The 25,922-nt window shown below is 42.3% G+C and overlaps 3 protein-coding genes across 6 annotated transcripts; 1 reads left to right on the forward strand and 2 right to left on the reverse strand.

Annotated features, from left to right (window-relative positions):
* Nucleotides 1-3,875: 3,875 nt before the first annotated feature.
* On the reverse strand, nucleotides 3,876-6,606 carry btg4 (B-cell translocation gene 4; the record flags this gene model as incomplete). The annotated part of the gene is made up of 4 exons (XM_080482668.1): nucleotides 3,876-4,094; nucleotides 4,945-5,206; nucleotides 5,958-6,095; nucleotides 6,434-6,606. The coding sequence occupies 4 exons, from the start codon at nucleotides 6,604-6,606 to the stop codon at nucleotides 3,876-3,878; spliced, it is 792 nt and encodes a 263-aa protein (XP_080338794.1).
* A 216-nt stretch (nucleotides 6,607-6,822) lies between these two features.
* LOC308121912 (centrosomal protein of 83 kDa-like) lies at nucleotides 6,823-12,142 on the forward strand (the record flags this gene model as incomplete). The annotated part of the gene is given in 7 exon segments (XM_080483438.1): nucleotides 6,823-6,861; nucleotides 10,636-11,001; nucleotides 11,004-11,141; nucleotides 11,143-11,266; nucleotides 11,269-11,739; nucleotides 11,742-11,829; nucleotides 11,831-12,142. Coding segments are annotated over 7 exon segments (1,422 nt in total). The 3' UTR covers nucleotides 12,027-12,142.
* A 22-nt stretch (nucleotides 12,143-12,164) lies between these two features.
* slc25a14 (solute carrier family 25 member 14) lies at nucleotides 12,165-24,447 on the reverse strand. 4 transcript variants are annotated; one of them, XM_080483232.1, is made up of 9 exons: nucleotides 24,282-24,447; nucleotides 23,666-23,819; nucleotides 21,661-21,799; nucleotides 20,698-20,792; nucleotides 17,089-17,174; nucleotides 16,018-16,113; nucleotides 14,816-14,940; nucleotides 14,527-14,740; nucleotides 12,165-14,393 (listed from the first exon to the last, which is right to left on the reverse strand). In XM_080483232.1, the coding sequence occupies exons 2-9, from the start codon at nucleotides 23,727-23,729 to the stop codon at nucleotides 14,352-14,354; spliced, it is 861 nt and encodes a 286-aa protein (XP_080339358.1). In that variant the 5' UTR covers nucleotides 23,730-23,819; nucleotides 24,282-24,447; the 3' UTR covers nucleotides 12,165-14,351. The 4 variants fall into 4 exon arrangements, with proteins under 4 accessions (XP_080339358.1, XP_080339359.1, XP_080339360.1 ...); XM_080483233.1 differs by having other exon boundaries at nucleotides 23,666-23,770; nucleotides 24,234-24,447; XM_080483234.1 differs by having other exon boundaries at nucleotides 23,666-23,770; nucleotides 24,282-24,388.
* Nucleotides 24,448-25,922: the final 1,475 nt, after the last annotated feature.

The raw sequence follows: 25,922 nt of genomic DNA on the forward strand, positions 1-25,922 counted from the left end.
ACTGAAGCACAAGCAAAGAGTACTGAAACTTATGTACAAATTAATGGAACTGTATCACTTCAAAAAACTTTATGTTGTGGCATCTCCTAAAGTTCTGGTTTAGGACCAAAATTATTTATTCTTTACTTGAATGATATTTGTAGTTTACCAAAAACATTCAAAATGGTCATTTTTGCAGATACAAACTTATTTTGCTCAGGACAGGACCTCAATCAGTTAATTTGAAAAATAGAAACTGAGCTGAATAAATTATCTCTAAATGAACAGAAAACTAAATGTAGAATTTTTGGATCCCGTGAGAAGAACTGTAACATATAACTGTTTGAATGTGACTGAAATGGAACAAGTTTTTGAAACTATGTTTTTGGGGATAATAATAGATCATTAGTTATGTTGGAAACCATATTTACAGTACCTTCAGTCTAAGCTATCAAAAACCGCTTGTATATTATATAATACTAAAAGTTTACTGAACATAAAATGTGTGCATATATTGTACTTCTCTCTTGTGCTACCCTTCTTATTATGTTGCTCAGAAATTTGGAGAAATGCTTGTAAAACATACCTCTACCCAATCGTTAAACTACAGAAAAGAACAATTAGAATAACAGATACCGCAGGATTCCAGGAATCGACAAATTGACTGTTTATAAGATCCAAGCAATTAAAATTTATGGATCTATTTAAGTTAAAATTGCTGGAAATTATGTATCGAGCTGTGAACGAGAGCCTCCCCATGAGCATCCAATCCTTCAAATTAAGAGGAGGACATTATAATTTGAGAGGTTTGCTTCGGTTTGAAATAAACAAAATAAGAACCAACGTCAAGGTGTGTTTCAGTTGATGGAGTAAAATTATGGAACGATCTTAGTGATCAACTTAAATTAATCAGTTCTCTGTCAAAATTCAAAAACTCTTTAAAATGTGATGCGATTAATACATATCAGTTATGTGACTAGTTAGTGCAGTACATGTCCGTCATTGAAAAGGCATTTACAAATGGTTATAGAGGAACGTGAGCATAGTGGCAAAAGTTTGTTTATTGTTGTTGAGTCGATGTGATGTACAGGGTGGGCTACAAGCATTACTTCTGTTCAAACCCTTTTTTGGTTGTGAGAATTGTGTTCTTGAAGGGAATTATGGAATTGTTGAATGTAAACAACCAAAATAAAACTTCAGAAAAAACTTCAGAAAAAAAAGAAATTCAAACCACATAAATCAAAATGTTCTCAACCACATGTAAAAGTAAACTCTGTTAAAATGCTATATTCAAAACTACCCAGCATCACTTACTTTTTTCACTACATCAGGGGTGGCAAACATTTCAAACTGATTTTATATGTAGCGTAGACCAGAGGTGTCAAACACAAGGCCCGTGGACCAAACCTGGTCCGCAAGAGGCTCCGATCCAGACGAACCACCAAGAAAATTAGAAAACAAAAATCAAATTAAACATCGATTTTTTTTTAAAAAGAGAATCTGACACAACACAACATGCAGACCCGAGCTGAGATATCAGTGATGCTGCCATGAAAGATAGAAATGCGTCTTAAAGCCATGCCACCAGGGAGGGAATGTAAAATCACTCATAATAATCTATAGGAGAATTTTTTCAAGGAACATTTTAGCATCAGGAAGCTTCATTAAAATTGGTTTTGTTTCATGTTCTGAGTCATTTTCAGCAGTAATCATTTGCTCTGAGTCACAACAAAGAAAATCGAAGTTTAAAGGTCGTGACACCATTTTACCGGCAGGCCTGATGAGATGGATGGGCTCTATGTGGCCTCAGAACTAAAATGTGTTTGACAGGTAGATGATTTCTCATTTGATTCGTAGTTTCTCAGCCCCACCCCCCCACCCCTTCTGGACTTACCTGTTTGATGCACTGATCTGCATGTGATTCCCCGTCATCATGCTGAACGGGGTTGCTGTGGAGGCAGTGTTGTTAGACGATTGTTCGTACACACCAATCACTAACCACACTACCAGTACAATCACCACCACACACACAACAGTGTGAAAGGGGCATTTCTCTTCATTAAATGTTGCTAAACATCTCATGCAAGTCCAAACAGCCCAGGCCCACCGACACATGGACTCCACTCGACCTCTGAAGGTCCACCGTGGAATGTAGCACTAAACTGTGGGGGGGTCCTTTAAATCAGCTCGGAACACCTAATATCTGGGAAACAGCGCCTCAGATCTTTCCTGGATCTTTTAAACTTCATGGCAGGCTGCATCGTAGGCTTCCATCTAACGGTCCCACACCTGCATGGATGCACTTCTTCTGCTCCATTTCTGCTCTCGGTAAAAGTTTGTGGAAGAAGCAAGTTTGACGTGTTACATTTATAAATCCAGGGTTCTTTTCTGCTAAATTCCTCCAATACTGGAAAAGCTTATTTTTTTAAAATTACACCAGAAACATCAATCAAGCCTATTGGAGACTTTGTGGGTCAAATGAAGCCAAACACTTTCATTTGTATTTTATTTCCAAACATGTATGGAAAAGAAAAAAAGAGATGATCATCTAAATGAATAATCCAGAGTTCACATGACACACTCTAATTTTACAATATGTGCGTTTCATGTTCGGAAAAGGGGGAGGAAGAAGTAAAATTTCTTTAATCCTACCCTGTTACATTTCACAGAATCTAAATTTTTTTTACATTATTGTTCTATCCTCCACCCGGATAACAAGAAGTGACCATTTCTATACATTATCGCCGCTCCACCAACCAACGGGGCAACTCCATTGCCCCTTGCTCTCCTGGCAAAACCCTGTAGCTCACCAGAATTGGCTCTTCATATTTTTTTCATTGACATTTATAATTAATAAATGCATATATTGTATTTTCATCTGCTTTTTTTTTTTATTTTTTTTAGTTCCTGCTATGTGTGCTTCTTTCTCTGTACCATCCTGTTGTACCACTGCAAATTTCTCCACATGCGAGATAAAGGGATATCTTATCCCATAATTTAACACCCAGGACTGCCAGGTGATAAGGACTTCCTGGGAAGAGATTAAACACTTAATTGTCTTATGTAAATATCCAATTTAAATTTGCATTGATGCATTTGGGAGGTTTACCGTTTGACATGGAAAAACAAAAAGCTACTGGCAGTCAGCAAGAAGTGTTAGAAAATGGAACCGTGGAGGAATGGAGTGATGTGTATGAGATTCATGTTATGGAGTAAATATCCTTCTCCCTGATGGTGCTGGACCAAATGGATCAAGTTATTAGAGTGGACTCATTGGACAGAACTTGTGCTCCGTGTGAATCAACCTTATAGTCCGAGATGCAGGACCTTTCACAACTGTGCTTCATTTCTGAAAAATGCCTTTTCAAATAAAAATCCACATTTCGTGGCGCTTCATTTGGATTCCTGCAGTTTTATCAAGACGTTTGTGCACTGGAGTAAAATGTTCAATTGAAGCGTTTTCCCCCATTCAATTACGATGTTGTGGTATCCAAAAGGTTTCCTTCTCATTGTTCATTTTGGCAACTCAATTCTTAAAAGTCAAAAACCAGTTTAGATACTCTTAAGTTTGCCCTCGAATGCAAGCCTCATCAGCAAACTGACATTTACACCCAGGAAACATTGCTTGAACAACCATGTTTCATCATGGTTTGCAACCATGATGAAGAGATCAAGAGACAAAATGCTTTAAATCAGCAGAGCAAATAGACTCATTTATTTCTTTCCAACGACAGTTAAATGTTACTTTATTCACACTTACTCCTAGTTTAAAAAAACAACAACATTCAGACTTAAAATACTTGATTAGATCCAAGTTTAAAAACATCACATTAAATATACAATTATTAAACTCATTAAAGATGGAGGAGCCCGTCGTGGAGGCCTGGTTTCCCCCATCAGGACCGGGATTTGCTGACCCAGTGGTATTTGTCCACACGAGGCCCGCTGAACGTAAACGTGGCTCGGTAGGACTTGTAGACCTTCTGGGGCGGGAACTGGTGAGCAGGCGCACCTCCAGGGGGAGGAGCAGGGTGAGGCGAGAATCCGTCCCCGGGGAAGGACTTCCACTTGTCCCTGAGCCAGTTCTGAGGGGCGCCCGACGAGAACTCGCTGAACTGGTGAAAGACGGCGCAAAGACGTTTTTACTCCACGACAGCCACGGTCAAAAACATTCTGAACGTGATTTAAAGCCGCGGCGTCCAACACATTCCAGTTCAGGGCCCACAAAGCACCAAATTTCATCTAGAGTGGGCTGGACCAGTAAAATAGAGACACAGGTTTTACATTTATTAAAGCTTATATGCAATGAAAATGTTTATTCTCACAAAGCTAAACAGAAAATGCTTAAGCGACAGAAGACGGTTTTAATGAAACCGACTGGTGCAAAATACAGGGAAATGTTCTATTGCTTTTTATTATAGGTGTTTTTACAAACTTACACCGACAGCATGAGGCGAGTTTGACCGTGATGAGGGAGCGCGATTTCATGGCAGCATCAGCAACCGTTCCATCTGGGGTCTCAGTGTTGTGTCCGCTATTAAAGTTGTTTTTTTAAACGTCTAAATGTCTTGTTCGGGCAGATTAGAGCCTCTTGCAGGCTGATTTTGGCCACATGCTTTATGTTTAACACATCGAAAAAAGATTTTTACTGTATCAGACAACTACGCAAAATAAATTATCCCGTTGGTCTTGAACAAACTAATTAACTTTGAAAATCCCTTTATAAAGTTTTCCTTCAAGAAATGTACCATTTTAAAACGTTTCGATAACTTTTCCTAACATTGTTTGGCATTTTTTTTCGAAGCACTGAAGTTTCCAACGAAGACAAGAAATGTTGTAAAAACAAAGAAAGCTGAAACTTTTTTCTTTCATGGTTTTCCACTTTAGCATTATTTTCTCTCCATTTCCCACCCTAACGTCCCACCACTCAAAAGGACGGCGACGTTGCCGTTGAAGCGGACCTACCCGGTAAACGCTGTTGGGGTTGACGACCGTTGGGATGCTCTTGGGTTCCAGGCTGGCGGCTGCAGGACCGACCAGGCTGCTCGTGCTGCTGCTCAGGTCGTCGTCTTCGCTCTCCTCGTCTTCGTCCTCGTTGGAGCTTTCCGACGGGACGTCGAGGCTCGCCCGCTCCACGGCGTCATGTACACGGCGGGAGAATTCCCCGTCTCCACGACGACAGCAGTCCACGGTGGAGACGCAGAACGGAGTTCCGTGTTCGCCGTATCTACAAGACGGAACGACAAGACTGAAAATGTGCAAAAAAATAATAGTTTAACAAAATGTCTTGATGTCAAACATCAGTCCTTCAGTCGGGGACAAGACAAACTGGTTTGTGCAGAGCAAAGCTGATCATTAAGGTAAAGAACTTTCAAAAACCTAATTTTAAATTACAACAAACATTAATTTAACTGCAGGTGAAGCAGCAGCTCGGTTAAGGACAAAGACTGGTGCTCTATAGCAGCGGCTCTCAAAGTTTGACAGCTGAGGGACAATTTAGGAACCCAACAGTTGACTGAGGGCGTTGAAGGGGAAAAAACATTCCACTTAATCATTTTGTGATTTACATTTATTAGGCTGCATTCAGTAATGTGCAATAAACGCATTTTAATTTATAAATGAGGCTAAAACGTGGCAAAACTTTGTAATGCACACAAAATCCAAAACGGGGTTTTCTGCCCTCTCCAGTCAAATGTGGGATACAACAGTCCATTTCAGAATACAGTAGGCTAGATGTAAAAACTTCAGTCGGTCTCGAGGCCTGTCCACACGAGAACGCCGGTTCATGTAAACGCACCGTTTTCCCCCGATCACCCACACGGTGAGCCCATTAATGTTTCTTTTTTAAAACTCGGGTTCCAAAGTGGGGAAATTCTACAACGCCGGCTCGGCTTTGAGGTGTGGACGGTTAAAGACGTACATCTGTGGAAAAGATAACGTCAGGTAGGAACATTTGACACTGAACCGAGCCTCCTGACCTGCAGGACACCTTCCCGGGGTCGACCCAGACTGTCAGCTCCTGAGGCAGACCCAGATCCTCGTACCGGGCCGCGCTGCGCTCGCAGGCCTGCTGCAGGACCGGATCCCGAGGCAGCATGCGGTTCATTCGCAGACACCTGAAAACAGCGCTCAGTCACAGCACTGGAGGAAGGCAGAATGAAGGAGCTCCACCCTGGAACAGCCGAGTTGCAGACTTCCTCCCCACCAGGAGAAAGTGATCGGAGGTTGAAGAAGCTGACAAGTTTTGGTCGTTCTGCTTCCAACTCATTAAAAAGCAGTTTATGAAACAGAATTTGAGGCCTGAAGCTGAATAAATTCAGAGAAAATGCATCAAGCTCTTTAGGTAAAAAAAAAAAAAAGGAAAAGTGGCAAACAGTGGCATCGTGTCAAAGCAGCGCTGGAGTGGAACCGTCACGCTCCGAGTGCGTCGAGACTTGGCTTCGCCCTCACTGACCTGTAGGCCTGGCCCTTGGTGGGAGCGCTGGGGTGCCAGTGGTTCTTGTAGCTCTCGAACAGAACGGAGGTGAGCGCAGCGGCGAAGCGCTCCCGGCCGTCCTTCTCCAGACAGCCGTACCTCTTGACCAGCCGGGCCATGAAGAAAACGGCGGCGGCGATCTCCTCCTTCATGACCGCTCGAGCCCCTGACCTCAAAAGCCCCCCTGAACACCACGAGCCTGCACAGCTTTTTTTTTTTTTTTTAAAAACTACTTAAAAGCACATGTGGGGTGATCCGACTCTCACAGAAAAGCATAGAAACCAACTAATGATTAAAAATGATCAAGTCAAGCAGACATGTTTGTCACTGCAGGAACAAGGACGGGAAAAGAAAAAGTCTACGTAAAGATGAATCTGTGCAGAAACCTGGTGCTCAGCAGCAGCGAGGCAAACTGAAGACATGAGCCTCCTGCATGCTTTGGTTACTCAGTGCTTTAATTGCTCCACAGCTTCAGGTGTGTGTGTGTGAGGAGCGCGCACACACACCTGAAGCTGGTTGTCTCAATCACCCAGGGTGAAGGTGTGTGGGACGCTGCTCTCTTGTGTTGGAGGGTGGAGGCGATCCATCATAGTTTTAAATCTATGTCGAGCAGTTGAGCACAGCTGAAAGTGGCATAGAAAAAAAACTCCACATTAGTTCAGTGAGGGAGGCTGAAACCGTCTCTATTTGAAGGTTAGAGTTAGAACCTTTCGATTTAATAAAGCCGACAGTACAGCAGGAACCATTTTCTGGTGAATCTGCCGCAGGTTTAGACCGCAGGGAGAGCCACACCGAGATGTTTGATTTCTCTCTCTCCACGTTTCCCGATAGGAACTGATAGGATTTTCATGATTCCGATTCCATGTTTGATTCTGTTTATCGATTCGGAAACAAAACCTGCAGCATGACCAGCAGAGGGCGTGCTAACGTTGCTACTGCTGCTGGGTTGAGAGTCGCTCTGGAGCGAAGTCGTGACAATCATTCAAAGTTATCATGCAAATATTTCTGCGTATTGTTTTTCCTTACTTTGATGAAATATCCACTTCGTTGTCTTTTCTCCTGAAGGGGAACCAAACTCTCCTGAGAGTCTGTCTCACCTGGACGCCATGTTTCCTGCCGACTGCACAGGTGAATGAGACGTCATTCACACCGACTGGAATGGATGAGGGAATCGTTTAACAATTTGGCAAACGATTCAAGGGCATTGAAAAACCGGGAACCAGTTCTCAGCAAGAATCGGTTTTCTATTTCCATTCCTCTACATCTGATTCTGGTCCTGCAGAGTTTTTCCTTTCCACTGTCTCGTCTGCTTGTCCAGTTTTATTTGTGTCCCCATAGGACAACTGGTGTTGCAGCAAAGTATGAAAACATAAATAAAGCACATACAAACGTTACGTGAAACATTAAAAAAAACTGAAATAGCAGAAAGCAAAAACTGAAAGTCGGCATGTGAGAGGAGAGAGTCTGCTGAACAGATCAGAGTGTGTGCATATGGAATTGTTGGTTTTTCAATGTAAAAGTACTTTCATATGACTACATTGTATTTGGCGCAGTCGGATTAAATGAAATTGATTTGAATTATTGAAAGTTGGGTTCATTTGCTTCGTTGATCTCGTGGGGTTGTGAGACGACGAAAAGGAAAACAAACAAACAGAACATCCACCTTCTAAAGTTACTGTTGGTGATTCAGGAAAACGAGCAAAAGAATAAGAACAAATCCAGAAACAATCACAGCATATATTTTATTCAGTGAACAGTGAATTTATACAAAGCCAAAACCAATCAAAGAAAAAAACAAAAAACATTCACCATATCAATTCATCAAATAAAGAAAGCTGAGTGGACAAAAAAAAAAAGTGCAAATGATTCGTGAAGGAAACGTTTACAAAAATATCTTTAGATCTTCTGCTGGACTTGTTTCATCTGATGAAGTTCTGACATAACCCTCAAACATTAAAAACTCCCTTCTTTTCCTAACTTTGGCCATAAAGACATTCTTGAATAAACTGTTATGTCGTATGATGCAGAAAATTCTGCAGGTTTTCATTCTGTGATCAGGAGGAAACATTCAGCAGAAATTCTGTGGATTTTTGTGACGACGCTGAAACTGAATCGAAGCAAAAAGGAATAAAGAACTGAAGAGGGGAAAAAAGTGGATGTTTACGTGATAAATAACTAAAACGTTGTAAAACATGATGGTGCACCAGGGAGTGTTTTCCACGTTTCCATCAGAAGTTGGTGGATCTACTTTCTCGTGTGGAGTGTGATCGTGTTGAAGGGCTAAAGTGCAATTGGTGAAGAAACCCTGACATGAAGGGAATAGTGGATGTTTATTCAATTAAAATACACATTCTAGGAATTGGATATAAATTTAATGATGAATACTCAGTGATAGGAATCAAGTGGTACGGCAGTCGCGGGCTTGTTGTTAAAGGCCGACGCAGCAGATTTCACTTTTAGCCAAAGCTGCTCATGTTCACTCGTCCCGTAGCTTCATTTATGAGTTGTGAAATTCCTCAAAGAAATCGACATGTGATCTTAGTGGTGCGACATTCACTTCCTATCGGTTAGACTTGGAATTTGTCATTAAGGAGCTTTAACCAAACAAGAAATGATTCCTTGATTTTTCTCGGCCAAACTGCTCAGAGTGCCTCCTGCCCAAGACTTTCAAGGAACTTCACACGTTGAACAAAACATTACACCTGGCGGGGAGTCAGAGGCACAAGAGAAGAGAGAGATTTACATCGAAGTGAAGTGTCAGTAAAAGCACAGGATCGAATTCGAATTGTAACAATTAAAGGAGTCACATTATGCAAAATTCACTTTCTACTGGTTTTCCAACCGTACTAATCGTCCCCATACCTGGACTGACGCCCCAGAAGTGAAGACAGTCTGTCCTCTCTCTCCCTGGCTTGTTTCAGTTTTTAAAAAGTGTGTTGCTCCAACCAGCCAATCAGAAATTAAACCCTATATAGTGTCATCAGGGGGTTTAGCCAATCACAATCAAGGTAGGCCCTCCCTTTGACTCCTCCCACAATTAGGCAGCTCTGCTCTGGCACATGGCACCACGAGAGGAAGTACTTCCTCCTCTTCCCAAGATGGGCATGTGTGGGCGGAGCCAGTCCAGCTCACACAGACACAGCAGATTCTGAATGCAGCTCCTATGATCCAACATTGCAATGGAGGAAAATCAAGGAAAAGCAGGAGTTTGGGGCAATAAACTTTGAATATAACGTATTTGGACCAACGTGACCATGTGAAAGCTGAATAATATGAACCCTTTAAGCACCTATATCAGTAAATATGAGTGGAAAAGATGTACACGGCTCCAAAAAACTGAAAGACATGATAAATAAAGCTTTGAATGAGAAAAAAAGTTTTCCAGCATCTCTTAAAAGTAAACGTCAGTCTGTGTCGTGACTATTTGTAGAGGAGATAACGATCCAATTGGAAGACAGTTTGCTTGAAAGAAGAAAATGTAAAATCCACAATAAAGGCAGAATGTGAGGTTTGGTGTGACCGTGATGAAGCCTGAGGGACAAAGTACTACCAATATTGGTGTGCGCACTTTAAATAATAATAATGAAAAAAAAAGCAAGCTGACGTGACTGAAGACAAAATGGACCCAGGCTGGATTATAATCGTTGTGGAAACAAACAATGAAACCAACATATCATTTCCAACAGCAGCTCACTTGTAGACGTGTTGGTGTGCGTGATTTAATCCAAAGAGTTGAAATAACTTCTCTTAGGATTATATGCTGCGATAAAGCTCAAAAAAAAGAGAAAAATAAATATTTGGAATTAAAAAAAATATACTTCCACAGAAATAAAAGTAAAACAAAACAAAAAACCTTTGTTGACACGGCAAGCTGCACTTGAGCAAGAACAAGTCGAATATTCAGCTAGAAATGATCCACATGTGGGTCTGGTAGATCATTTATTTGACGTAACAGTCTTATAAGAGTCCATCAAGTTGGGAAAATTGTTTATTTCCCTTTTAAAAAGTGTCAAACTTCATTAAAATTGAGTAAAAAGAACTAAATAATCAACCAAGTTCAAGTTTAATTTGAACCCCGTTTTGTTATTTACTACTGCGACTTTTTACAAGAACCCAGAGTTTGTGACCAGAAGTAGGAAAAGCACATTTTGGCCCAACTGAAGAGACACAACGGAGCGTAGCTCCACCTGCGGGTGAAGGGCCTGGAGGCGGAGGTGGCGGAGCTGCGAGCACAGAAGAAAAACTTGGGTCAGCAGGCCGAAAGCGACCTGCGCATCCAGACCAGACAGCTGAGCGAGGCCCAGGCGATGCTGAAGACGATGGAGGCGGCGCGTCAGTCGCTGCAACAGGAGCTGGAGCGGGTGGGGAGCGGGCTTCACCTGAGCCGCGAGCAGAACCGCCAGCTCACCGGGAAACTGCACAAAGCTGAACGGGAGGTCAACTCGCTCACACGTCAGGTCGAGTGTTTATTCCACGAACAGGAGAGCACCAGCGTGAAGCTGGAGTGTGCTCGCTCTAAAGAGGAGCTGGAGAGAGAGAGAGGGTCACACTGCAGAACCACATCGACGGTCTGCAGGCCGATGCGGAGGTACTGAAAACAACTCTGGAACGACACAAGGCAGTTCTTGTGGAAAAAGAGAAGGAGCTGGTGAAGAAGGCGCAGAGCGCCCGGGAGGACACGCTCCGCACAAACTGCAGCTCGACATGAAGAAAAGGTGAAGTTGGAGACTCGTCTTGCCAAACTGGAACAGCAGAGGGTGCAGGAGCACGCTTCAGATAATGTGCAGGAGGAGGAGTGGGAGGTGCGTCTCAGAAAAAATCCATCTGCAGAGAACTGAAGCACCTGAGAAACAAACTCCATCAGCAGAGCTCTCAGCTTGAAAGACAAAAAGCAGAGAGCACAGACCTCCAGCTGCAGAACCAGGAACTCAGCGTCCAGGTGGCGACGCTGTCACATTCCGAGAGCGGCCTGATGGAGGCGCTGGACCGAGTGAGGGAGGCTCTGAGGACGGCCCGAGCTCAGGCGGAGAGGAGCCAGCACGAGGCCCAGAGGCTGTTGGAGGAGCGTCGGGTCGACTGGCTGGAGGAGAAACACAAGCTGCAGGAGCATGACGCCGAGCTGCAGCAGACAAACTGTCTGCTTGAAGAGAAGCTGCAGAGGGCAGCAGCGGCTCAGAAGAAGAGAAAAACACTGACTGAGACCAAAGAGAAGCGGCAGCAGGGTGAAATCCAGCTGCTGGAGGAAAAGATCGAGGAGCTGGAACTGGAGGCTGCTGCAGCCAGAAAATGTTCTCACAAGAACAAGCGCTGCTGAAGAGGCGGTTGGAGGAGCTGCAGCAGCGGCACGAGTTTCAACGTCTTCTACTGGCCGGTCAGCTTAGGTCCCGCCCCCCCGACCTCCTCATACAACCCCTTCTTGGGGCCGGAGGAGCTGTTGTCTACCAGCACAAAGGACCTGTCGGTGCTTCGCCAGCGGCTGGAGAACCCGGAAAGTACTCAGCAGCAGCAGCTGGAGGAGCTGGGAACGCTGGATCAGAGGGATTGGGGCCTCACGGCTCAGCCTGACCTCTGACCTCTACTCTGCATTGACATTACGAGACGGGCTGTTTTGAAAACCAGCAGTGCCAACACTGCTTAGAAATAGAAACATTATTTACTGACATAACTCCTTAAATATGGAGAGCAAACAGAATAGTTTTTTTTTTTTTTTAACAGTTTCACGGATGTGAAATGTTTGTTTTTTAAAATCACGACGATCTCAGGGTTTGATTTTGTATCGAAGATCTTGTTTACATTTGCTGAAAATTCAGCGGTTTATTTGTTCGAGCTGAAAAAAAATAAAACTACGACCCTTCATGTGTTGTGTCGCGGAAAAAAATTATAAAAAAAATATTTCAATACATACAAACCAAGGCTACACTTCAAGTTAAAACAACTAAATAATCAACCGAGTTCAAGTTTAGTTTGAACCCTGTTTAGTTATTTACTACTGCGACCCAGAAGAAGAAGAACCCAGAGTTTGTGACCCAAAGTAGGAAAAGCACATTTTGGCACAACTGAAGAGACACAACATTAAAAAAAAAAGTTGTTGTATGTACATGTGGTGATGCCAAAAAGTCCATCACCTTTGTCTGTCCAGGAATTTACACACATGTGGGACCGTTTGGTAACTCAGAACTCCTAATACTGGTGTGGACAGGGGCTGAACAGAGGAAACGATTGGAAAGCACATCAAGTAATAATCGCTGTGATCGTGGAGGAGGCTGCTTCAAAAAACAACAGCTTGAGCACAATAGAAATAAATAAGAGAAAACAAGTGTGTTTAAAAGGCTTTGGTTCAGATTTCCTGTAAAGTCTGATTTTTTTCCTCTGCAAATCTGTGGAAGCTGCTTTTTGTTTTTTTTACAGCAAATAAATAAAACAGTTTTTGGAGTCAGACCGAAGTGAGTGCGGAGCGACTTCTCACTGAACGAGCATCGGGAGCTGCCTTTCCTGGTAGAATCCGTTCAGACGGCCCGTTTACATGAACCAAAGTGATCGGATTGGATTATATGTACTAGAAATATGGTCCAATAGTCAGTGGATCAAGCCCATAATGCCTTGCGCTGCGACGCTGAACCTTAGTGACGACACATCGAAGCGAGCCAGTGTTTAAGCTGGACTTGTTCGACTTATTCAAATCAGGATTCACTGGGAAGGACCGACGATCTCTTTGCTTCATAAACAGCCACCATCATTCTAATCAGGTCCAATTCAATCCCACAGCAGAGTTCACACCATGAGAGTTGATGGTACCACCTCCAGTTCATGTACTCATGAGCTACTGTCTCAGAGTCCATGTACGCGACAACGCATCAGGTAAAGACACGTTGTTTTTGCGTTTCCTTTCAAAAATGATTCCCGTGACTGTCAAAATAAAAGTACCAAGTCCCAGGAGAATATGGAGTGGGAGTCATGAAACCACGGAAGAAACTTTGTTCTGATTGTCTCTACTGAGCATGTGCAGAACGACTAGTTACCACGCCCGCGGTGCGCACGACGTGTAGAAGCGTCTCAGAAAAATGACACTTTCCTCTGTTTCCAAAAAGTTGCACTTTTGCTCATTCCTACAGAGACGGAGTGTTTTCAAAAGCATTTTCAGTGCCGCAGCACTGCTGCCGTGTGAACGTACTCCCAAAACACGTTTCACTTGAAAACCTTGTTGTGTTGAGTGGCTCTGGAGCTTTTATTCTTTCTTTCATTTGAATTATTATTATTTTATCTTGTCTTCCTTCTCTCTCACAGTCTGCTGGCCTTGTGTCCCACAGAACCATGCAAATACTCAACGTTCAGTAGTAAAGTTCAGTAGTAAAGGTAGAGCATATTTCATGCAGCATTTTAATATTTCCAACAGATTCCCACTTTTGCACAGTTTTTCTTTCCCCCCCCCCTTTCTTTTCCCTCACACCTGCTTCGCCATGCACATCTGTTTACATTTATAGTCTTCAACTTATCAATAACCTCAATAATAAATAAAATTCCCATGTTTTTATTCCAGATTTTGTGTGGGAATGCCGAGTTATGCCTCTCAATGCCATCTGCTCTTTCATAAGGTAAAAAAAAAAAAAATAATGGAAAAAGAACAAAGCATTCAGTCGTCTGCTACAACCACACGTTTAGCTGCCTGGGGGAGAGTGACAGAGGGGGGGGGGGGGGGGGCGCCGGCGTCGGCAGCCTGGAGGCTTTCGGAGAGCGGAGCCGGCAACAGAAATGAAAAGAAGATTCGAATGGGCGAGTGACGGAGTCACTGGTACTGATTGGAAGGGAGTGTGAATGGACTCCAGGTGGCGCTGTGCTCACACCCCACTTATCTCTGACACAGTCTGGCCGACCGCCGGAGTACCGTCCTCCGCTGGCGTTAAAACGGAAACTTCTTCAGCTGCTCGAAGGTGATGAAGAACTGAGGAGTGCGTTAAAGAATGGAAGCATGACGTCCAAAATGTTTCCTATTCTGAACACATACATCTCTTAGAAACGAAGGCTAAAGACAATCTCTCTCTGGAGGTGAAACTTGCTTGTATTTTGAAGGATACGATGATGTTCCAGGGTCCCAGTCGCAGCCAGTTGGGCCAGAATCCTTTATACAGAGCGAAGAATCCCTCGTTCCTCCACGTCTGCATCACTCCGTCCAGCGTGCCTTTGTACATGGGGCCGCCGGATAAAACCCGCTGGTTCATCATCCGGGTCCGGACCACGTCGACGGGGTTGGAGGCCAGCGCCCCCGCCAGGCCGCACGTGAAACTGGATCTGCAGGCACACACAGTTAATGCACGACGTCGCCTGGACCTGGGAAAAAACACTGCGTAGGAAGAAGAGACTGACATGAAGTGAGTCAGAATGGTGTCGCCCATCAGGCCGGAGCGCAGGAGGTGTTTCTTGGTGATGTCATAGACAGGAAGCTCCACGCCGACCACGATGGCCGCACGCTGCGCCGTCGGGATGACACCCTGAGGAAGAAGAGGCGAGAAAGATGAGCGCGACACCTCGGCAGTTCGAATATCTCGTGTCGATACAGATCGAAGTTTAGATTCTCAAAGTGCAACACTGTTACAGCATAATGATGCCGACACAGATGTGTTTTGCTCCTTTAGTCTGTTAATGCAGTCGTCTGACTGATGCTTCTATTTGGAAATAGTTTATAAAATAAGTGACATATTTAATCCCAGTATCTATCAGAGATGTAAATCGATAAAACTGTGACGAGTTCAATTGTTGGAATAAAAAAAACCAAAACAAAACAGCAGACTGGGTGATCAAGTTTTGTCGTGTTTTTTTGTAGACGCTCCCCTTCCTTGATAAACGTTCCACGTCGACCTCGTCCGTCACACACAGAGCAGCAAGACGATCGGTGCAGACGACAGCAAAAGTTATGTTTGTAGCCTCGAGCCATTTCAAAACACAGGAAGATCCCAGAAGTTTCAAATCAGATGTGTGGCAGCATTTTGGCAGTCCGAAGTCGGACAATGAGAAATTAACGGACAAAACCAAAACAATCTGCTAAAACTACAGGAGAGCGATGTCCTATGAACAGTACAAGCAACACGATGCAACGGAACCAGAACCAACAATTCTGGTTACATGATTTTCTGAGAGGTTTGTTTTAAAATTCAGTTCCTTTATTTTATTTTTGTTTAGACAAAAGATATTTTAAGTTATTCTTTACAAAGAAGAGTAAGCATGCCTTACAGCCAGTTAGTGTCCCTACCTCAGGAATGTAAAGAAGTTTAATGTGATTCAGTAGTGAAAACAATTCGAGGAAATAAAGTATTGGATTTAACAGAAATAATAAAAAGATTTCAGACAATTTGTCTGGAAAATTAGTTTGTTTAAAAAAAGAAAATCATAAAATGAACACAGTATTGTGAATTGCATCCAATGAGTTTTGTGAAAAAAAAAAAACATTTCAAAAAGTTCAATTTCAAGTATTACAGTGAGTCAAACACACGACATGATGGATGTCTTGAGATGATGTGTGAATCATATACATGCAGATGTTTTTCCATGCAGGAAGCTGCAGGACTCACCCTCCACAGGCCTCTGGTGCCCTCTGTCTGGTAGATGTTGATGAAGTTGGACATCATGCTGCCCTGGAGGAGACTTCCCTGAGCCTGCATCCGAATCTGAACCCAGCGAGGAGACAGAGCAGATGACCAGACAGCAGTTACTCACCACATCAGCCCTTTGCTTTCAAAACACCTCTGACCGGCTGCTGCTTCAACACCGAACTTGTTACTCGAAGATCTGCGTGTGCGTACTCATGAGTTTGTATATGTTTCACAGTATTTTTGAGTGTGTCATGAGATTTATTGACAGATTTATGTGCAAGTAGTTTCAGAACAACGTCTCTCTCAACTCTCACCAGCAGAAACTATACAATGCTTCCTTGTAGATAATTCTAGCTGTTTTCTGTTAATTTCTTTCTTTCCGTGCTTATATTGCTCAAAGTAAAGCCTGTACATATTAATATTAAAGACCAATACAATTTTTATTCTGTTTTATTGATATTCAACTTTCTCTTTGTTCTTATTGTGGGGAGCAATGCTTAAAAGAATTTCTAAACAACATGTTTTGCGCCTCCGGGTAAATTTGATTTGGTGGAAAATCACATTAATGGTCATAAAGGTTGCTAGCTGCTGCTCTGGTGTGTGTGTGTGTGTGTGTGTGTGTGTGTGTGTGTGTGTGTGTGTGTGTGTGTGTGTGTGCCTGCAAGGAAACGCTGCTTTCTTGACCCCGGTCTGTAAGATGGGTTTTTGTTTTCCTCAGCGTTGACTAGCAGGCTGAACAACCCTGTGTGTCCTCAACTAAACTGCCTTCATGACAACAAGTACCACTGAAGTGGAGCAGAAATTAAAAACACCAGATTACAGGAACCTGATCACATCTGCCTTGATAAACGTGGATTTGTAACTCTGTACTGAGGCCAAAGAAAACTTTGCAACAGAAAACGTGATAAAATCCACTTGTATGAAGCGAGATGGATGTGAAGCTCAGAGACATTTCCACACTCTTTAACCTCAGAACACACACAGAGACACAGAGACACAGAGACAGAGACACAGACACACAGAAATCCTGTCTTGAACGCGTGTCGATACCTTGAGGACATCGGTGGGGTTGGCGAGAGACGAGGAGAGGACCCCCGACACGACGCCACAGAAGACGTTGATGACCATGGTCTCATCTGTCGCCGAAGAGACAAAAAAGAAAAAAAAGGAGATCAACACAAACGTGAGGATCAATCCGCTGTTCAAGTTAGGATGGACTTTATTATATCGACGTCTACAGATTTGTTATTCTCACAGATGTTAAAATCGTCACACGCTCGCTCTGCTTGTTAATAAACTAGTTGATCTTGTTTGAGTCAAAACTTTAAAATACTGCTAATAGCAAAGTATTAAGGCCATTTCCTTAATTGTAATTGTGATTGAGTCATTCCACACAAACCGACAGTTTTGTTTCATCAGGTTCTACGAAGAATAACTATGCCTGTAGGATTATAATTGGGGTTTTTTCTCAGTCTTATTCGCATAGAATTAAATGAAAAACACTTTAAAAAGCTCTAAAAGTGCCAGAATCTTCCCAAATGCAAGAGGAAAGTCTGAGGCAATATCATTTCTCTGCTGCTCAATAACCATTGTCCCTTTAAATAATTCAGATTTGGTAGGATAAATAAGTAATGAGTGAGTGAAGTGCTCTTACTTTGACCCAAACAAAACCCAGCCAGAGTTTTTAAAGTGACCTAATAAGACAAACGTCCACGATCGACTTCTGAATCCAATTTGTATACGTCTGGAATATATTCTGTGTCAAATACTTCGACAACCTGAAAGCATCAACTATTCAAGACGCACTGTTTTGTGTTTAATTATAATTAGAAATGTGTATTTCCCCCCCCCCCAAGAAAACTGTATTGAAGCTCGACATGGACGGAGTTAAATTTGTCAAACTCCGATCGAATCCAACACGCTACCTTCGAAGAAGCAGCAACGACTGTTAGCAAGCAGCAAGGCAGAACAAGTGGTGGATCTGTTTAGTGGTGAGAAAATCTACCGTCTACCATGGAGTAAGAAGGAGGAGATACAAAGAGAGATGAATGATTGAGTTTGGAACAATAGTTACAGGAGTCCTGGATCAATCGGACCAACAGTTAGTGTGTGGCTCCTCGTGCCGCTCATTTTTTGGGGGCGAGAAAACGGGCGAGGGATCCCTCAGGACAAAGCCAAGCCTGTATCAGAAGCAGCACAGCGGGACGGACCAGAGCAGGCAGTTTGGAAAAGCAAACACTTGCTGGTTTGAGTTGGACAGTTTTTACCGTGGAAACAGGACAAATACATTAATTCGTGAAGAATGTCTGCTGAAGACTCCGGAACCGATGAAGGACAGGAACACAGGACCCACTTCAGTCCAGGCTCAAGTCCTTCAGCCTAAAGTCCAGATGAACTGAATGAGGTTGTGCATTTCTCCAGTGGAGTGACTATATTTTCATTTTGGATGAAACTACTAACAAACCGTTGAAGATCAAATAACAGGACCGTCAGTAAAGTGAAGCTGTGTGTCGACACGGGTCGTTTCATTTCAGATGTGATGGTGTGCAGAGCCGAAATGCTGAAAACATTTTAATTTCCCCTTCTTTCATGCGACACCTTCAGCCAGTCTAAATTTTACACACATTTCCGGTCCTTAATGTCTTGACGTTGCCCTCTGTGTGGATACGATGACCAGACAGTGTCATGTGGGGCAAACGTAGCCTGAATCGCTCGTTCTTCCACCTCCATCGTTCCTCCGGTCTCCCCTCCTACTGTTACTCTGCTTCCTGGAAGCACTCGGCTTCTTGTTTAGGTTGGAAATTAGTGCCGGCAGGTTCACACACTGGTTCTGTGTTCAGGCTGGTGAACACATGAAGACCGACGTGAGTCGATCAGATTCAGCAGCAGCAGCAGCAGCAGCAGCACTGGAGCAAATGGTCGCACATCTCTGCATGTTTGAGCATCGACTGAACGTTATTTTCCGTATTGAGTCTGACTGCCGTTGCAAAAACAAAGAAGAAGGAGCAGCGAGCCACTCTGATCATATTTTATTGATTCCCACACACAACTCCTCTTCCTCTGAATCACTTTAAAGCAACACACTGCATTAACTGCTTTTTGTGATGCTACCTGGCACACGACTGAGGAAGCTCACCAGGAGTGTGTGTGATTGGTTGTGATTAGTCATAAATCATTCATTCATTATCAGCCTTTAGATATTCCACTGCTGGATGGAGGTCTTCTCCAGATGTGTCCATGTTTCTCCGTCTCGAGCCGTCCTTTCCATACACTGACGTCTTTCACTTTGGATTTGTCTTTCAATGGAACCTTAAGTTGCCTGGAGTTTCTGATGCAAGGCTTTTGTTAGGTTCCAAGCTTCAGAGCCAAATATTATTCAAGCATCGAAAGCTTTTCTTCTGAGACCCAGTGGTAGTTTGGTTTTTTTTGAAGATGTCCTTCATTTGGCCAAATGAAGTCCATCCCGCGGCGATGTTACTTTGTTTGTTTGTTCAGTGTCTCGGCATCTTGAGTTCTCGACCGAGGTCGACACAATTGTCCACTGTTTGGAGAACCACGTTGTCTACTTTCACCTCCTGACGTGTCGCTTGAGTTAAACATAACCTGAGTTTTCTTCTTGCAAACAGAAGAAGAAGAAGAACAACAACAAAATAGCGAGTCTAAGTCAGCGGTGTTGAACACTTTTTAGTTCACATGCGACCAAATTTGACCACGAGTGGTTCAAACTGGTAAAACTGTGTCATAACAATCTAAACAAACTTAAAAGTATTTCAGTGTTGTGGAGTATAAGAGATAAAAATGTCTATAATTTCACAAAACACAAACAATTACAACTGAAAATGACAATGAAATCTGAACGCAATGTCAATTTCGATGAAACTTTCTGGTTTACAATACAATGAAATTTCCCCAGAACTTCTGCAGCTGTCGCGTTATGGATGTTTTTAAAAACTCACCCCGACAGAAAGACTTTGAGGATAAACCTAGTTTGTCAGCTTTCATGGCAGCGTCACCAATATCTCAGCTTGGGTCTCAGTGTTGTGTTGTGTCGCCACTCTTAAGAAATTCGTTTAAAATAAAAACAAATTAAAAATCAATATTTTCTTTGATTTCTGTTTGAAATCAAATTATAATAAGTATAAAAAAAAATGTAGAATATGACAAAATGGCCTAATTTACTCTCAATGACAGTTATACAAATCTGTTGTTTTGGTGCGGAACAGGTACTTAAAACATTTCAGCGCACATTATATATGTATAACTGTTGTTTGTGCCTAATAAAGGACTTGACATTGTGTGTAATTAAACCAGCAGCACATCACAAAGCTGAAGCATGACTGACTTGTCAGGTGCTCAGTTCAAGTAAAAGAAAAGAAAAGAAAACAACAGTCAAGTGCTGAATGAAAATATAAAAACCTTTAAGCTTGAGTAAAGATTCATCACATCCACAGAGCAATGTCCTAAAAACAGCACTGATTATTGATCATATTAATGTAAACGTCGGAAAGCTATAGTCACATTAGTTTACTGCTTTTAACTTTACAATCTAACTTAAAAAAGCCTGTCTTTTTCCTAGGAGAGCATTATGATGCAATACCTTAAAGGAGGCGGCAGAGGAGCAGAAGAAAAGCTCTTAAAGGCCTCTGTGGAAACACCTACCTTCTGGATGACTAACAAACAGCCTCTTCAGCGAGTTGTAAGTTCCTATCTTGATTGTCCCGTAAGACGCTTGTCTCAAAAGAGCCGGAGAGATCCTGCGAAGAGAGGAGGAGTCAGTTCATGTATCGGCCCCATTATGTTTTTGATCGATTACATTGAAAGATTACTCTTGTAAGAATGTAAATATGTGACTATCATTGACTTTATTATATATTTTTACTATTATTGATGTTGTTACTGTTTTACATACTCATGATTTATTGTTTGTATTCTTCTCTTTTGCTACTCTTCTATTGTCCAATTGCTGCTGTATCAATGCAAATTTGCCCATTGTGGGACACATAAAGGAATATTTTATCTTCTGAAAGCTATCGTTGATTGTGCTCCTTCCACAGGGCTCCTTTGTCGCTGCGATCTAGATATTCTGAAATGCAGCATTTTAAAGCCAGAGAACAGCTTGTAAATAACATGTCGCCTGCAGTATGATCGCACGTTTCACTGACTTAAAAAGTCCATTCGTATCAATAATATGAAGTTTCACGGACTTGAACGTTGAATGTTGAACTGAGAGAGTAAAATCGAATCACTCATTTGTTGTTACATATAATTACATATAAACATCCCAGGACGTCTCTCTAAATTTCACAGCTTTTATGGGTTGGATTAGGATACATTACAGTTTAAAAGTGCATCCCCTCCATGCGTAAAGCTCTTTAAAACACATTATAGGGATCACAGGCTGTTTCCAGCAGATTTATTTAAGAGAGACATCGAAGGGAAAACGCAAGGAACCTGTGTAAGACCTGAATTATACAACACTGCACTCTGAGAAGTCGCTTGATAAACTGATTCAAGCGCCAACAAGAGCAAAAGAGTCAACAACACCTGAAGTGAGTGTGGCTCTTGAAAGAGATCCTACTTGGTTTAACCTTCAGAAACACGTTGCAGTGTGCTTGTCCGTACCCAGAGTAGAGCGCCCGGATGCCCTCCTCCTTGCCGATCCTGAACAGGGCGTGGAACATGCCTCTGTAGCGCACCTCCGTGTACTGGGACTGACCCTGCACCTGCAGCCGGGTCTTCGTCAGATCAATGGGAAACGTGCCTGAGGTGCAAAATCATTCATGAATGAAATGTATTAGATTCACTGCAATCAAGAGGACTGTTGACAAGATATTGTGAAGACACATGTATGTACATTAATGTATGTTCAATTTTTAATATTTGTACTGGTTGCAACTCTTCAGAGGGCATTGGTGTCAAACATAAGGCCAAAACTGGCTGGCAAGATGCTCCAATCCGGTCCGACAAAGACAAAGGAAATTGTTAAAATTTCAAAGAAAACACAATTATTTTCACAAGTGTCTTAAGAGTAGCAGATACAAGCATTCGCCTCAAAGCTATATAATCAGGGTCCGTTTTTTTATATATATTTTTTTGCATTTCACTGTATTTTGCACCAGAAATTCAAATGAGCTTCAATGTTGAGATTGTAGTCATTTTACTTAGTAATTGTTTTTGTGAAAATACAGACATTTCCATCAAGTACTTTTTGTACCACAACAAAGAAAAAACATTAAAGTTTAAATTTAAAGGTTATTATGGCTCTAATTTACTGTTCCGTCCCACTCAAGACGAAATTAGATTGTTTGTGGCTCCAGTATCAAAATGTGTTTGCGACCCCTGAGGTTGTAAGTAAATCCTGTAATTACACAGAACACATTTAAAACATCATCTTGAGAAAAAAAAAACCCATGAAACCCAACATCTTACATCTTCAATCCTGTTTCCTCGTCCTGTCTGAGGAAACTGATGTTTGTAACGCTCAAACTCAAAGTGTCAACCAAATGAGATGTGCTGGGTTGAAAACACATTTCATTTGCAGGATCATATTTGTCAAGTCTCTTGCAATTGCCAACTTAGCGCAGTTTATTTTTAGTCAGTGTTATGATTGCCATCCAAACCCCGGCTCACAACAAGCAAACAGGCAGAGACCCGCTCCTTAAAAGGTCTCCAGACTAGCGCTGGTCCAGTTCCAGTCGAGACCAGGAGATTCCGGTTTGCTTCCAACAGATATTTGGTGTTTACAGTGTAGGTATTTGGCTTTATGGTACATTTTGAATGGTTTGATAAACTCCTGTTGGTTAAAAATGACAGCATAATATCATAAATGTTTTTAGCTCAGCCTACAGCTTTGTTTTGGAAGTTATGCAAGTTGTAGAACATAGCATTCATTATAAAAGCAGAAAGTGTTTACAGTATCGATGCAATAGAAATTGAACTCGGGTGCAAGAAACACAAGAATTAGTCAAGTGAAGCTCATTTTGTATGAAAATTTTGCCCAAATATTGTTTCCCATGGAGCACATGACCTACAGCAGAGGTGTAGAGGGGGAATAAGCAATACTTTTAAAGTAAATTACTCATACATGTAATAACATTTAAACTGGACCCCCCCCCCCCCCCCCCCCCCATTGTCATACAGTATATAGATCCAAAAAGATTCTAGTATCTAACAATTTAAGCAAATAAAATAGCTATCAAGGCTTGTGTGAGGGTTAAGTTTTCGAGAAGATGAGGTGCTGGGATTCATGTAGGCACATATTCTTTATCATCCACCACAAGTATATGTAATACCTGGAGGATATCTCTCTGCTAAAAAAAATAAATAAATATATATATATGTATATTTCCATCATCTTATTTATTCATCTATCCGCATTTCTCTTCTTAATTCACCTGTTTATCAGCTGTTGTGGTTCTGTCTGGATTTAACTCTGAGAATAATGCACGTCTGCATTTGCATTTTGATGCATCTGATCCGCACCTGCAGCTGAGCTGCATCCAGCCTCTAACGCTTCCGGCACGGCAGCTGCTTCTTCAGGCATCGTTTCTCTACGGCTGCAGATTTCAACAGCAGTGTCTGCATAAAGCAGGGAGCTCCAAGCAAGCCGCTGCGGTGCATCACGTACCGAATTCTGCGACAATCGAGGCCATCCCACCGTAGATGAACGGCTTCCAGTTCAGGTTGACCATCTCCGAGGCGGCGGCGGCTGCTTCCACCTGCTGCAGCCCCGCTAGAATCAAGAGCAGGCCGCCCACACAGAGGTCAACGCAATGCTGCAGCTTCAGGCAAAACAACATGTCAACAAGCATCGAGGCGGTCAGAGATGCTACAGATCAGAGGCTGCTCAGCATCAGCATCTAGACGACTGCGCCGGAAGAGACACGGCGGACAGAGCGGCTGTCTGCCTCTGCTCCCATTGGCTACCCGTCACCGTCAATCACAATTCTCCGGTGATCTGATTGGCTGACGCGAAGAAGGTGGGACGCCACATTGATGATAGTTCAATGACAGCAACAGTGTCACGAGACAGAAATTGAGTTATTTATAACTTACAACATTCACCAAAACGGCTTTAACACAGTTTTAATACAGTAATACATGTATCCTATACTGATGTGTGCGCGTGATGTGAGTTAGTTCAGGTCAGTTTGATAACGGAGATGGCTCCCGCTAAGCTAACGGCTAACACTTACGGTAATTACCAGCTGGTTTACAAAGGTTAACGGTCTATAACTAGTTACCGTTACATGCGGCCGAAACGCGGCGTCGCTGTGGTGTGATGATAATCCGCGACCTGCTATTGGACTCAGTTTGCCATGACTCGTCACTAATAAACAGCAGGAGGGAAACTTCTGTTAGCTCCTTACTGTAGCTAACGTCAAGTAGCACATAGACACCAGAAGAAGAACTGTCAAAGTAAAACCTGAACCGGAAGTGGGAGTGGTGATCAAGATTTAATACGACTTTTTAAAAAGTGTGGCCTGGTAGCAGTACATAAATACTGTATGAAATAGTCTTTCAAAATATATAAAATACATTCACTCATAGAAATGCGTTCTCTTTGAACGGACGATACCTTGGTTATTAACTTAAGTCCCAGTTTACATGACGTTTCAAGGGAAAATGGATTGTTTGGGAGAACACAGGCATTCTAGTGGACAGTTGAATTGTTATTACGGTGACTGTCAAAATAAAACTACTTAGTCCAGGACAATATGGACCGGGAGTCATGACCATAGACATAAACACATATGTCTATGGTCATGACACTCTAGAGGCCACCATGTTTGTTACTGTCCATCTACTGAGCATGTGCAGAACAACTATTTACTGCTGCTGTGGTACTCATGCGCAGTAGCAGCATTTTTTTTTCTTTTAAAGTTGCATTTCCCCCTTTTCCATGTCGACAAATCCAGAGCTTTTCATTAAAATCATGTTTTCCAGCCATTTCCACAGAGGGGGACTCGGAGCGTTTTCAAACAGTTCAGTTTTCAGAATAAAACTAAACAAAAATATGTTTCTTGTAAATCAATTTAGTCAGATAGATAGATAGATAGATAGATAGATAGATAGATAGATAGATAGATAGATAGATAGAATCACACTGTGTTTAGAAGTACTAATTTTTAAGTTTTATTGTGAACTATTACATTTTCTGAGTTACATGTTCACTCGTAATACAAAAGTGCAATAAAGTCAAATATTCACCACAACAAGTAGAACAGCACAGAAAATTAAATGCCTCCACCTCGTCCTCTCTTCTATCGACCATCTCCATGTCTTCTTTCACTGCATCTTTCCATCTTCTATCGGATCTTCCTCTCCTCCATCTTCAACGTCCTCCGTCCACTTTGTGCAACATCTGTCCTCAGCACATGTCCTGTCTCAGCCTCTCTCACCGTTTCCACGTCTTTATTCAATGAGAATCTTCCTCCTTTCTGAACCGTTTCTATTCATCTTACGTCTTTTCATGAGAATTAACACGAGCCTGTTGGTTTCTTGATTTTTGAGCTTATTGAACACAAACATTTACAGAATTACAACTCTGATTATAGGTGGGGGCAGGGAAGTTTTTTTTCTGCCTGTATCTTCACACAACAACAACAACAACAACCACAGAGATACTTCAACCTCTCTGATTAATCAATTATTCTGGACAGTCCAGCTCAATTCTAATCTCACACAGCAAGTGTAAACAGTTTTAACCTTTTTCAGTAGAAAAATAGATATTTTAAGAACCTCTACATCTAAAAAAATGAATGGTAAAGTAGCAGAAGTGACAGTCAGAAGCCAGAAAAGATGCACTTGATGGAAACTCTACAGTCCAAGAATGGAGTGGGGGTGTTGACCTCCATCTGTTTCCCCTCCTTTTTCATCACGGG

The sequence above is a fragment of the Lipophrys pholis genome (genome assembly GCF_963383615.2).
Source record: "Lipophrys pholis genome assembly, chromosome: 16".
In the NCBI taxonomy this organism is placed as follows: Eukaryota; Metazoa; Chordata; class Actinopteri; order Blenniiformes; family Blenniidae; genus Lipophrys; species Lipophrys pholis.

Coding starts and splice junctions, on each gene's coding strand:
- slc25a14 (XM_080483231.1), bottom strand. CDS start 23,849: ATGCTTGTTGACATGTTGTTTTGCCTGAAGCTGCAGCATTGCGTTGAC. Junction 21,800..23,665: donor CTCGATTGTCGCAGAATTCG/GTACGTGATGCA, acceptor TTTGCACCTCAG/GCACGTTTCCCATTGATCTG. Junction 14,941..16,017: donor GCACCAGAGGCCTGTGGAGG/GTGAGTCCTGCA, acceptor CTTCTTCCTCAG/GGTGTCATCCCGACGGCGCA.